The sequence below is a fragment of the Arctopsyche grandis genome, chromosome 12 (assembly GCF_051622035.1).
Source record: "Arctopsyche grandis isolate Sample6627 chromosome 12, ASM5162203v2, whole genome shotgun sequence".
Taxonomy (NCBI): Eukaryota; Metazoa; Arthropoda; class Insecta; order Trichoptera; family Hydropsychidae; genus Arctopsyche; species Arctopsyche grandis.
Genome location: NC_135366.1, coordinates 798400 through 810501, shown reverse-complemented (window position 1 = coordinate 810501; position 12102 = coordinate 798400). Strand labels below are relative to the sequence as shown.

The following is a 12102-nucleotide window of genomic DNA, read 5'->3' as shown; positions in this document are numbered from 1 at the left end:
GTGCAAGCGCTTGGAATTATAGGAGAATTTATTGCTAATGGCGAACAGGACACCACCACCACGAGAGGCACGGTCACGTCTAAAAACAGAATAATTATAATTGAATAATTCATCATCTTTAATAGAAGGGTGAAGCCAAGTCTCAGTGAGGGCAATGAAATTAAAATCATTGATGGCAACGGCATTAGAAAATGTAGAGGTTTTGGTAGATAACCCTCTGACATTTTGATAATAAAAGGATAAATTTAATTTCCGCCGCCTATGGGCAGCCCCCCAGAAACCACTAATTAAGGATAGACTGGGTCGAGCGAAAAAACCACCGCCTAACACCGACCCCAGCCGGCCAGAATGAGGGGTCAATAATGGCAGCGTTAACACTAGAGGTATCTACCGCAGTATTTGATAGATCTATCAAATACCGCGTGTTCGAACGCTATTTCTTGTTTTCCAAGGCCGGATAGATCTATCAAATACCGCGGTAGATACCTCTAGTGTTAACGCTGCCAATGCGGTTGAAAACCTCATTCGAAGTTACACTAATAATGTAGGAAGTATTCCTCAAGGGTATAGGCGAATCAGATATAGTGCACTCAAAATCACTGATTCTGGACGAGACGAATGAGCGGAGAGAGTCTTGAGTGGTGCCAGTTTTCAAGTAAAGAACTTGGAGGTGATATTTCTTCATAGCTGTCATAATATGTGACAGCCCCCGAGGGGTACTGGCCGTAAACCGAGGTGTGTAAATAACCTGACTCGTGCGTATAATACGATATATTATACGTCGTGTTATACGATCTGCGGTATTTTATAGATCTATCAAATACCGGCGTAGATACCGCTACCATTGAAAGTTCAAAACCCACCGTCGATATCTGAAGTAATACATACTGTTGATACGAGAACTGTAATTCGTATGGAGTGTGTAAGAAGCGCCAAACCCGGTACGTGCTTGACAGCCGTGGATGACACCGATGATGTTTCAGAGACCATATCGGAATCGAATTTACAAAGATTCATTCGTTGTTACGAGACTTGCGAGGCATTATGGGACCCGTGTGACAAGAATTACCTTAATAAATCTAAAAAAGATGAATACTTAAATAAGCTTTTAAAAATATATAAGTCAATGAAGTCGAACGCGACAACACAAGACGTGAGGAATAAATTAAACTGTCTTCGCAGCAACTACAGGTGGGTTTTTAATTTAAACTTATTAAATAAGTTGTATTAATTTATTTTATATTAAAAATTTATTACCGTGATAGATAATAGTAAAATCCGCGATACCAGAATTACAATCCGTATTACGTTATACGTGTCCATGACCTCCTTTTTTTATTTTAAACTTAATTTGTTTTTATTGACCGTTATTGTTTTTATTACAGAGTTCTCTCGATTATCCGAGCTTATTTTGGGGAATAATTGAAAAACACGGATAATTTTTGATATTTTTCATTAATCTGTATATTTCATATATATCACCTGCCTAGATCTCTTCACAATCTGATAAATTTATTTTTACATTAGGAAGAATCTTTCTCCATGTTCGAATTAGCGTTATTCGGATGAGAAGCATTATTCATTAACAATACTGCTTTCTGTGGCAAGTTTTTAAAATGTCTTTCACTTTAGGAACCCACTTAGTCTTGAACCAATCTTCGAAGATCTCTATCCATCCAGGCTTCTTTTTGGATATAATAATCAACAGGAAGATTTTTTTTTCAGTCCCCTTAACGGATCTAGTTTTTTTTTTGTTTTCCAATTAACAATAGTTTAATTTTATCAATTGCTGATGCATTTCCACAGAACATGATTGTAATACGCTCTACAAATGATCTAAATTCGTCCGGTAAGGGACTAATCTTTTAACGAAGCAAACTTTTTATTTGGAAAACACTTCCAATATAATCCAGTCTTAACTGCATTATACAATTTGATTGTAAATTGAATTTATTTCGAGCAATGATAATCTGCAAACCCGATAAACCGCATCTAGATAATCGAGAGTACACTGTATACATACAATACACTTACACATATATAGATTAATTGATTAGTTCATATTGTACAATTTACAGAAGATAAAAAATCAAATATATGGGACTGAATTATACAATTTACAAATATCAAAATGTCGCTATTGAAGTACCTACCTAGTTTTTTGTGTGACCCTAAATTATTTATTGAACAATGTTGCTTTCAGGAAAGAGTTGAAAAAAATTGACGACGCAAATAGGTTGGGTGAAGTTTACATCCCGACATCCACAACATTTCACGCACTCGGGTTTTTATCCACAGTAAATAGAGGTGATGAAAATCCTGAGCCGGTGGCAAAACACAATGAGCCCACAACTTCTTCCCAATCTCCCCAAAAACCTGTTGATCTAATTGTTCTGGTATGGTCTGAGAAATTGAAAGAACTCAGTCCTACCCAGAGACTATACGCTGAAAAAGCTATCAACAACGTATTATTTGAAGCCCAACTTAATGACTTAAATAGAAACTCTGGACAAGTTAATTCTTTTTCACCATCATCAGCCCCATTTACGTCTTACTTGTGCACGCCGCCACCCATAATTCACATACCAGAAAACTTCAATAACAATTCCAACTCCAATCCAACAGGCATAAAAATCAAAAAGGGGCTGCCTTCTCCAATTATTATAAAACGTCCACGAAATAACGTAGCCACGATAAACGCATTAAAATTTATTTCTAAGCAATGCTCAGTAAAAAATCTTTTTGAACAGTTCAAACCATAACTACTGTTTTCTTTATTTTTAAAACTACTTAGTCTTTAAGAACATTGAAATAAAAAAGTATTTTTAAGTTATTATATTACTATGGATTTTATTTCTTACCTTTATATACCCTTTAACCCTTTGCCCGCGGCAATAAATATAGCGAACAAGCCCTGTACGCGGCACTTTTTTCGCGAATTTGGCAATCGAGTTTTCGACCTTAAATGCAGGTTTTAATATTTACTCAAGTAACCAGATATGTTAATTAACACAAAGTATTATTTTAAACAATAAAATACATAATATATCTCGTAGTTTTGAATTAATTGTCAAATAATCATTCTTCATAATTGTATGAAGACGTGACGTCACATAAACGAGGTTTCAGTATGGTTCCACAAAAAAATTATTTTTGACTGGTATATATTAATTTTAAGCAAATTGAATAGATAGAATTCAACTCAGTAATATATTTAACAAATTTTGAACCTTAAAACAATTGAAATAGGCGCATATAAGCCTCAAAATCCCGTGCAAAGTTCAGAAAGACAGCCGCGCTACAGACTTGTCGCCCAAAACTTCCATAGAAGACGACCGCGGGCAAACGGTTAAGAATATGAATCAATGCTTTGCATGTGGAAATAATGGCTTCACTTATAGTAGCAGTAGAAATAATACTCGAGTATCTTAAGCACTTGAAGCTTCTGCCAGTTGCAACGTATAGCAGTGTTACAGCAAGTTTTTCTCTCGGCGATATAGTTTGTCTCAAGTGTGTCTTGTTTAGTAATATAAGGCGAAACCTAGGTTAGAAGTTTCTCGAACAAATCCTCACTCATTCTAAAGTCATCGCCCAGGAGCATTTCTTGCGTGGTATTCAAATAGTTTCGTTTAAGAATCCAAATTTTTACCCAACGCCTTTTTTGGCGTTTACTTTTTAGCGCAATCGGATGTCATTTTTAGGATTCCGCAATCGGATGTCAAAGCGGATGTCATTTTTATGGAAAATAGTGTGAATAAAGAATACCGATCGATTGAATAGTTAAAAAGACAAATACTTGAAACGTATAGTTGAGTTTCACCACTCTATAGTCGCCTAGAGTTCGTTCAACGAGAGAGCGACCAGTTTAACAATATTGGTGACTGCAATACAGGCTGACTGCAAAGTATGCTTTACGCATATATACATAAAATTTTCAAAGTTTTTCTCTAAAATGAAACAAAAGTTTGAAACCGATGATTGCTGGGTTTTTTAGATCCTTTTCTGGCTTGAGCGGTAGGATATATCTAATTGTTAGAAAATTATTATCATATTCAACGTATAATATCCACATACAAGTACAAGCCGCGAAGTAGCTAAATGATATAAATCTATTATAATAACGTGCGAAATTTATTTGCCTCATGTATAATGAACGATTGATTAAACAAGTCTAGCATACATTATATGTAAGAAATTATAATCGGATTATAAGCTTTGCGCCTGACGCAGATATAGTACCTGCTGCCGATAATCAGTTTGAATCGATTATCGGCAGCAATCGCACGTGTGTCGACTTATCGTGCCGAATCTTGCGCCAATATTTTTATTTTTTCAAATTGTAACAATTATAATGAAGAAATTAAACGAAGCTATAAAACAACAAACTATAATCCTGGAGATACTAGCAAGTGGTAACATGCTTACCACTGCCAAATCCAAATGTATCAAAGAATCCGTACAAAGATTGTTGGATATTTTAACTGATGAGATCTCCGACAAACGAACACCACTCGCATCTCAAACTCAGCTGTTCTCCGAAGTAGCGGCTTCAAGCTCCGGATCCAGACACTTGAAGGTGGCGAACACGGGGATCGCAGCTAAATCTCCATCTCCCGCTGTAATCATATACCCCTGCAAGGATTCTGGAATTTCCAGTTCTGAAGCAACACAAGCCACTCTCCAAGCAGCAATTAACCCCACTAAAATAGGTGCTAAAGTAATAGGTTTAAAAAAGGTCAGTAACAATGGTTTGGTGATTTTTACAAACTCTATCATAGACTGCGAATTAATTGCAAAGTGTAATGAAATTAATTTGGCTAAGCTAAATGTAGTATTCCCGAAAAAGCGTTGGCCAAAAATTATTGTTAAATACGTTCCTAGAGATGTACCCGACGACAGAATTATGAAAATTTTGATAGAAGACTTCGGAACTGACGTCTCTAATAACATTAAATTCAGTCACCTAGCGGGTTCTCGGGAAGGGCCCACCTGCCACAGAGTGTATTCCACTTCGCCAGCACTCCGAAAAAAACTTGTAAACCAAGGAAGATGCTTCATAGACTGGAATTCGTGCAGGATCGATGACTACATTAGCGTGCTTAAATGCTCACGCTGCTGCAACTTCGGGCACTCTATAAAATATTGCAAAGAGGAAAAACCAAATTGTTCTCACTGTGCTTCTTCTGGTCATCTAGTTTCAAATTGTCCATCTACATCGAACCCGCCCAAATGCTTCAATTGTACTATAACTAACAAACCCAGCAATCATATGACAAGAATCAACCAGTGCCCTGAACTTAAAAACCAGCTCACCATTATGATCAATAAAACGGATTATGGCTACTAACATCAATAGAAATAACTTCTACATTAATGCTTATCTTGAAATTAAAATTATGTATACGAATATCTCCTCAATAATTCCCAAATTCAGTGAGTTTCAACTTTACATAATTAATAACAATCCCGATATAATATTAATAAGTGAATCGTGGCTAAATAATAACATACCTGACAGTGTCGTAGAAATTCCTAATTTTGCTATTTATAGATCCGATAGGGAAGATAGAAGAGGAGGAGGTGTTTGCATTTATGTAAAAATTTCTTCTAATAATCCATGTATTGTGGTTGAAAGATTTTTACCATCCAATATCTCAATATCAGGCATTGAACACTTGTGGTTAAAGGTTTGTTTTAACTGCTGCGAATTTATCTTAGCGTGTATTTATAGACCTCCCACTTCCACATTTGAGGAAGACATCAAACTTTTCAACGTCATCGCCAATGAAGGATGTAAAAGCTGTCCAACGCTGATTTTTGGAGACTTCAACTTTCCTACCATTAACTGGAAGTTTCTCAGCCCAGTTGGTCTTTCCGGCTCTGCAGCTGAGTTTCTTGATTGCATCGCAAATTCAGGACTAAATCAACTGGTAGACTTCCCTACTCGTTTTCGAGGATGTAATCGACCATCGACATTGGACCTAGTTTTCTCAAACTCCCACAATTTCTTATCATCGATTCTCTCTGACTCCCCAATTGGTCTAAGTGATCATATTATAATTAACTCTCTGATTCAATGGTGTGATCGATCCCAATGTAAACCTCAAACTGATCCTTTCTTAAAGCGTAACTTTAAATTAGCCGACTATGAGAAATTGAATGATTTTTTTATAGACAGCGATTGGTCATTTTTAGAACTCGAAATTAATATTCATTCTAAGTGGGATTCTTTTTATCATATTATAAATGCTGGCATACAAAAATTTGTTCCTTTCCTTAAACCATTCAAATCCAAATGTAAACCGTGGATCAATAAACCTATATTGATTCTGATTAAAGAAAAACGGAAACTTTGGAACATTTATGCTAAACATAAAACCCATGAGGGTTATGCTAATTATAGAAAACTTAATAATGAAGTCACTAAACAAATAAGAAACTCAAAGCGTGACTTTGAACTTTCAATCGCTTCTGGCGATTGCAAAGTTTTCTTTAAATACTTAAACTCTAACCTAAAATCTAAAATTGTAGTTTCCACAATCATGAATGAAAAAAAGGAGCTTATTACGGATCCCCTCTTAATAGCCAACACTTTTGCTAAGGCCTTTAGCAACTCATTCATCAAAGAAGACTCTACAAATCTGCCGATGCTTCCTAACTTGTCCCGAAATTCAACAGTAATTAATAACATAATGTTTTCCGAAAAAGTCGTTTCAGAGGTTTTACACAACCTGGGAGACAACTCCGCCCCTGGTAATGATAACTTACCTTCACTTTTTTTTAAAAAAACTGCTCTATCCATATCTCGTCCCCTCTTTAAACTCTTCAATCATTCCTTTATATCTTCCTTTATACCCAACGAATGGAAAACTTCTAACATTATTCCTATCTACAAAAAGGGAAACAAATTAGAAGCCACTAATTATCGTCCTATCAGTCTTTCACCCATTTTGCTAAAATGTTTTGAAAAAATCATCGCCTCTCAACTGACTAAATTTCTTGAGTCTTGTAACCTTTTATCTAAATACCAGCATGGTTTTATAAAAGGCCGATCAGTACTGAGTAACCTTTTAACCGTGCACAATGATTGGTCTCTCCTTCTTAATAATAATATACCCGTAGATGTCGTCTATCTTGACTTCGAAAAAGCCTTTGATAGAGTTCCTATCGATCGGCTTTTACTAAAAATCGAGCATATAGGTGTGAGAGGAAGGCTACTTGACTGGATCAGAGTGTTTTTAAAGTCTAGATACTTCTCGGTGAGGATTGGATCCTGCTCTTCAGAATCTCATCCCGTCCTTAGTGGTGTTCCCCAAGGCTCTGTTTTAGGGCCAATTCTTTTTTTAATTTTTATTAATGATATAGCAAATGACCTCACTTGTAAATATTCTATTTTCGCTGACGACATTAAACTTTATTGTCCTGCCAACTCAGATGGCAGAAATTCCCTTCAAAGCGATTTGGACACAATTGTCACGTGGTCTAAAACTTGGCTTTTAACTTTAAATGTTAAGAAATGCTCTGTTCTCCACCTAGGAAATAATAACCCAAATCTTTCCTACAAAATAAACAGCCTTTTCCTGAATTGCGTCCAATACCAATTAGACCTAGGTATCATCACCACTTGCGACCTAAAATGGTCCGCTCATATAAATCATATTGTCAACAAAACTTACTCATTTTTGTATGTTATAAAGCGGGTATTCAATTTTCTAAATTTAACTATTTTAACAAAAATATATAAAACTTTCATCAGACCTAGACTTGAATACGCTTTTTGCATATGGAATCCTCATTTTAAAAAGGATATTACATGTATTGAAAGGGTTCAAAGGAGAATTTCAAAGATTCCTTCTGAACTCAAATCACTTTCTTATAACGAAAGATTGAAAATAATGAATCTCACTACATTGGAGACGAGAAGATCTAGAGGTGACTTAATCGAAGTCTATAAAATTCTTAATAATCACTATAATTGTCATATGTCTAATGTTATTTCATTCAACATAAACACTCACCTCAGAGGTCACACGCTTAGACTCCAAAAAGATAAATCTAACAAATTGATCAGAGATACATTCTTTTCTAACAGAGTGGTTTCAGTTTGGAATAGTCTTCCCAACGATTTAGTAACCTCTATTAATATTAATATTTTTAAGAATAAACTTGATACTTTTTTTAAAACCAAAGGATTTTTGTGATTCTTCTTTCCCATAATCATATTTCTGTATTTTTATCTTTTTTTGTTTATTTATTTTATATTTTTTTTTCTTCTCTTATTTTATTTTATTTTAATATTGTTTTTTTTTTTAATGTATTTTAATTTTTCTCATTTTTTTATTGCATATATGTATAATTTGTAAAATTATGTTTATTCAAACCCCTTGGGCCTATCGGCTTTGCCGCCTCCCCCAAGTATATTAAATAAATAAATAAAAAAAATAGCCACAACCAATTTTTTTTACTAATTCTTAAAATCTCAAATCTAATATTTGCTGATGCATTCACTTTCACTTTATCATTAGGAAAATCTAATCTACTGAAAAACGTTTTGTTTTACAAAATAGTGTAACGTAAATTATACATATGTATGTATAATATGTAGTTAACACTCGAAAGAGACTTTGTATGTATGTAAGTATTGTTGGTTGGAAATATGACGACGATTCGATTTTTCTTTCCGATTCAAATAAATGTAATAAAAAAACAAATTTACTATTAGATTCGCCATGTTTAAGCTGTTTATATTATAAATATTGAGCGAAGCCGGGTAAAACAACTAGTAAACTATACATACAAAATGTTTTCTTACCAATTTACACTGCGGGTTATATCTATATCTATATGTACATAACATACACGTATTATGTTTTGAACAGTTTTTCTATAATAAATATTTAGTAAATATGTATTGCGTGCCTGGCAGTTCAACAATCCAGACTTATTAGTCAAGTTATATGTACATATAATATATTTAGGACATGTCCTGAATATGGTAGAAAAGATAAAGATTAGGACGCTGTTTTAAATCCAAAATTTCGCTCTTTGAAGGTTTTGATCAATGAGTTTTATCAGTAATGACGTGTAATTTATATAAATATACATTAACTTTATATAAATAAATCTTACATAAAGTTCATGTATCAAAACGAGAAACAAAATGGATGGATGAAAAGTGTGAATAGTCGATTCCCATTTATCTGTAATAATCGCCAAAAGAACATCCTTAACATACTTCTATAATTGATATTACATTTTGTATTAAAATTATTATTTGTTTTTTATAATCAGAATGAGGTTCTACAGCAGACTAATGAATATTATAATCAGAAAATTGCATAAAAAGTTTTGTACATAATTTAAGCATCGCTCGAATCATTACACTCATCGAGATGTTGACTAAAACTCTCAACATAATATTGCAACGGATGAATAGTAGATTCAAAACTGTCTGTTTTTAAATGCTTCAATAAAATTATTTTCGCACATATGCTATTGGCTGATATTTTTCCTACTGATGAAAGTAAATCTTCCTTTTCTGAAACCGAAAGGTACGTATTGTTATGTGAATTGTGCAATCATTGTGCTTGATTTTCATATATATATACCATTTATTCGCAACGAAGAGTAGCTCGGCAGAGAAAACACTTCCTGGAGATTATCGACGGATAAGAGTGGACAACCGTCACAATTTGAATATTTGATTATTTGAGAACAGCTCTTGGTTTTCTGTTCCAGTCTACATCCTTCTAATCCATACTGATATCTCATTTGATATGCGTACCTTTTCTTTTTGAATTCTGCATCTGTCATCACCTGAAAACAAGATACTACATGTATAAAAAATTCATACTTTGAAGTGCCTAATTTAAAGTTACCCACTGGCGGAGAGATTTGTCAGTCAAGATGAGAAATAGTTATGACAAATAAATCGTCATAGAAAGATGTGCTGATTTATTTTCTTCAACAGTGGGTTATTTAAAAATGACGAATAAAAACCTTTGTAAAATTTTCATGAAAATATTGCAACATATCATTCAAAGACAGGCCTATATCTTTTAAAAATGGCATAAACTGTACACGAGCTTCGTATCGGATGTGATGCCTGGTTTCAATGTGATGATGAATCCTTTCCATACACGGAGGAAAATAAGCGGATAAGTCGTCAAGATTAGACAAATTCACTTTTCTAGCCATCCTATCGGACCATTCTCCTTGATATAATATACGAATACATCTGTAAAAGAAGTCGTTTTGATTGGGCGTATTTTAGAAATTTAATGTGAATGAACATAAAATACTTTTCAGATGTTGATTGAAAATCTTTGATCATCTTATCGATTCTTGGATCACATTTAACAGTCGCAAGTCCAATTTTAATAACAGATAGGTGTTTTAAAATGTTTTCTGTTTGAAAACTGGATGCTAGAAAGATGAAGTGTGATGCGTTGACGTAGGCTTTTCCTTTCGACAGAGGCACCGATCTGGCACGAATTAAAGGTAAGACAGATTTCCACGTGACCTGAATTTTTCATATAAATCAGTAAAATATCTGATACAACTAACAATAATAATAAATAATAGAATTAACCTCATATGGATGAGATTCAAATATTTCGGTACACTGATTTGGGGATCTTCTGTGTGCCAATTGATTTTTAAATATAAAATCTTCCTGGACGTTCATAAGACAGTTTGAAAATTGTAATCTGTGAATTAATCAATTTTTATGTTACCACTTGAATCAGTCATAAACAAATAACTTACCTAAATAATGACCTGAATAGGCAGATTTCGCAGTTGACGATCCATTCACAGATGCCAAGAGATTTACTATTGACGGCAACATGATACATGAAAAATCTAGCAATTCTATCGTAGTGTCGAGTCTTCAAATGTTGAATCGTTATTATACCACGGCTCGTGCATAATTGGTATGTGTCGGGAAAGTTTTCCTTGAGTTTTGCCAAGATGGCCACATTCCAGTCGTCGGAGAATTGCACGAGTGAAAGGGTAATTTTACTAAGAGCATAATACACTTCTAAACGTTGTTTGCATATTCTGAAGAAAAAAAGTGGTTTTGCACATGTATACGTTATACATATAATTTATTTTGGTTCAGTTCTAACCGTTGAATTGAGCGAAGAGGCAAAGTTCCAGCTGGTGGTTTGGTGACGTTAAGGACGGGATCAGAATATTCATCCCGTAGTTTATGCAGAGCTGCAACTGCACTGTTTCGCATGTCTTGTCAGCTGATATGTTTTGACAGATGGCGCGAAATTTGCCCCACTATCACTTCCCTTTACAGCCAGGGTTACCAGATGAAAAATAGAGTCCCTTAGATATTTACAATTTGTTACTTCGAAAATCTTCATATTTATGTAGTAACTGATTTATATTATGTTATTCATATTATTTACTTATTTATATTGACATTTAATAAAATAATATTAACCGTTTTGAAAGAAAATACTGGCCGAAAAGTGATTTATTTACTAAAATCTTGGCCATTCAATTTTTTTAAATCCGAACTAGTGTAGGTAGGTACCGCTGCGTCGTAGGGAAAAAAACGTTTTTACGATTAAAATACGATTGGGCTAAAAAAGACTAATTTTTTAAAATAAACTATTACCTACCTACTTGTCCATGTTTTATTTATATGTAGCACTTAAATGTCCCGTATCAATGCTTGACAATTATGGCAGCCCTAACCTTATTCAGTAAATCAGAACAATCTAGGAAACCATTTATGAGCTTAAAGAAGAATGTAGCATCAGTAAGTCGTCGACTGACAGAAAGATTGTTAAAAGATAGGATTTTTAAAATATCGGGAACAGTAGAATGGGTATAGGTAGGAAAAAGGTAGCGCAAGGATTTAATAAATTTAAGTTGGACTTTCTCAATACAATTAATATGGGATAAATAAAAAGGTGACCAGATAATTGAGGCAAATTCAAGGTGAGACCTTACAAAGGAAAAATAAAGTAATTTAAGTACATAAGGAACATTAAAGGGTTTTGTTGAGCGGAGTAGGAATCCAAGAGATTTAAATGCTTTGTTGGTAAAGGAAATAATATGTTCAAATAAATCGAGATTATTATT

General features: G+C 34.0%; 3 protein-coding genes across 3 annotated transcripts; 2 read left to right on the top strand and 1 right to left on the bottom strand.

The window, feature by feature from the left end:
• The first annotated feature begins 394 nt into the window (after positions 1 to 394).
• On the top strand, positions 395 to 3001 carry LOC143920580 (uncharacterized). The gene is made up of 2 exons (XM_077443516.1): positions 395 to 1191; positions 2204 to 3001. The coding sequence occupies exons 1-2, from the start codon at positions 914 to 916 to the stop codon at positions 2760 to 2762; spliced, it is 837 nt and encodes a 278-aa protein (XP_077299642.1). The 5' UTR covers positions 395 to 913; the 3' UTR covers positions 2763 to 3001.
• A 1263-nt stretch (positions 3002 to 4264) lies between these two features.
• On the top strand, positions 4265 to 5347 carry LOC143920150 (uncharacterized). The gene has a single exon (XM_077442868.1). The coding sequence runs from the start codon at positions 4352 to 4354 to the stop codon at positions 5345 to 5347; it is 996 nt and encodes a 331-aa protein (XP_077298994.1). The 5' UTR covers positions 4265 to 4351.
• Positions 5348 to 8714: 3367 nt separating this feature from the next.
• LOC143919539 (DNA primase large subunit-like) lies at positions 8715 to 11319 on the bottom strand. Its single transcript, XM_077441903.1, has 7 exons — positions 11130 to 11319; positions 10780 to 11061; positions 10592 to 10709; positions 10302 to 10522; positions 10000 to 10237; positions 9609 to 9816; positions 8715 to 9538 (listed from the first exon to the last, which is right to left on the bottom strand). Exons 1-7 carry the CDS (start codon positions 11240 to 11242, stop codon positions 9360 to 9362), a joined length of 1359 nt encoding a protein of 452 aa, XP_077298029.1. The 5' UTR covers positions 11243 to 11319; the 3' UTR covers positions 8715 to 9359.
• Between the last annotated feature and the right edge of the window lie 783 nt (positions 11320 to 12102).

Excerpts from the sequence above, each read along its gene's own strand:
- LOC143920580 (XM_077443516.1), top strand. The coding sequence starts at position 914 with ATGGAGTGTGTAAGAAGCGCCAAACCCGGTACGTGCTTGACAGCCGTG. Across the intron at positions 1,192-2,203 it reads TGTCTTCGCAGCAACTACAG|GAAAGAGTTGAAAAAAATTG; the intron begins GTGGGTTTTTAA and ends TGTTGCTTTCAG.
- LOC143920150 (XM_077442868.1), top strand. The coding sequence starts at position 4,352 with ATGAAGAAATTAAACGAAGCTATAAAACAACAAACTATAATCCTGGAG.
- LOC143919539 (XM_077441903.1), bottom strand. The coding sequence starts at position 11,242 with ATGCGAAACAGTGCAGTTGCAGCTCTGCATAAACTACGGGATGAATAT. Across the intron at positions 10,710-10,779 it reads TGCGAAATCTGCCTATTCAG|ATTACAATTTTCAAACTGTC; the intron begins GTCATTATTTAG and ends ATTAATTCACAG. Across the intron at positions 10,523-10,591 it reads TTGAATCTCATCCATATGAG|GTCACGTGGAAATCTGTCTT; the intron begins GTTAATTCTATT and ends TGAAAAATTCAG.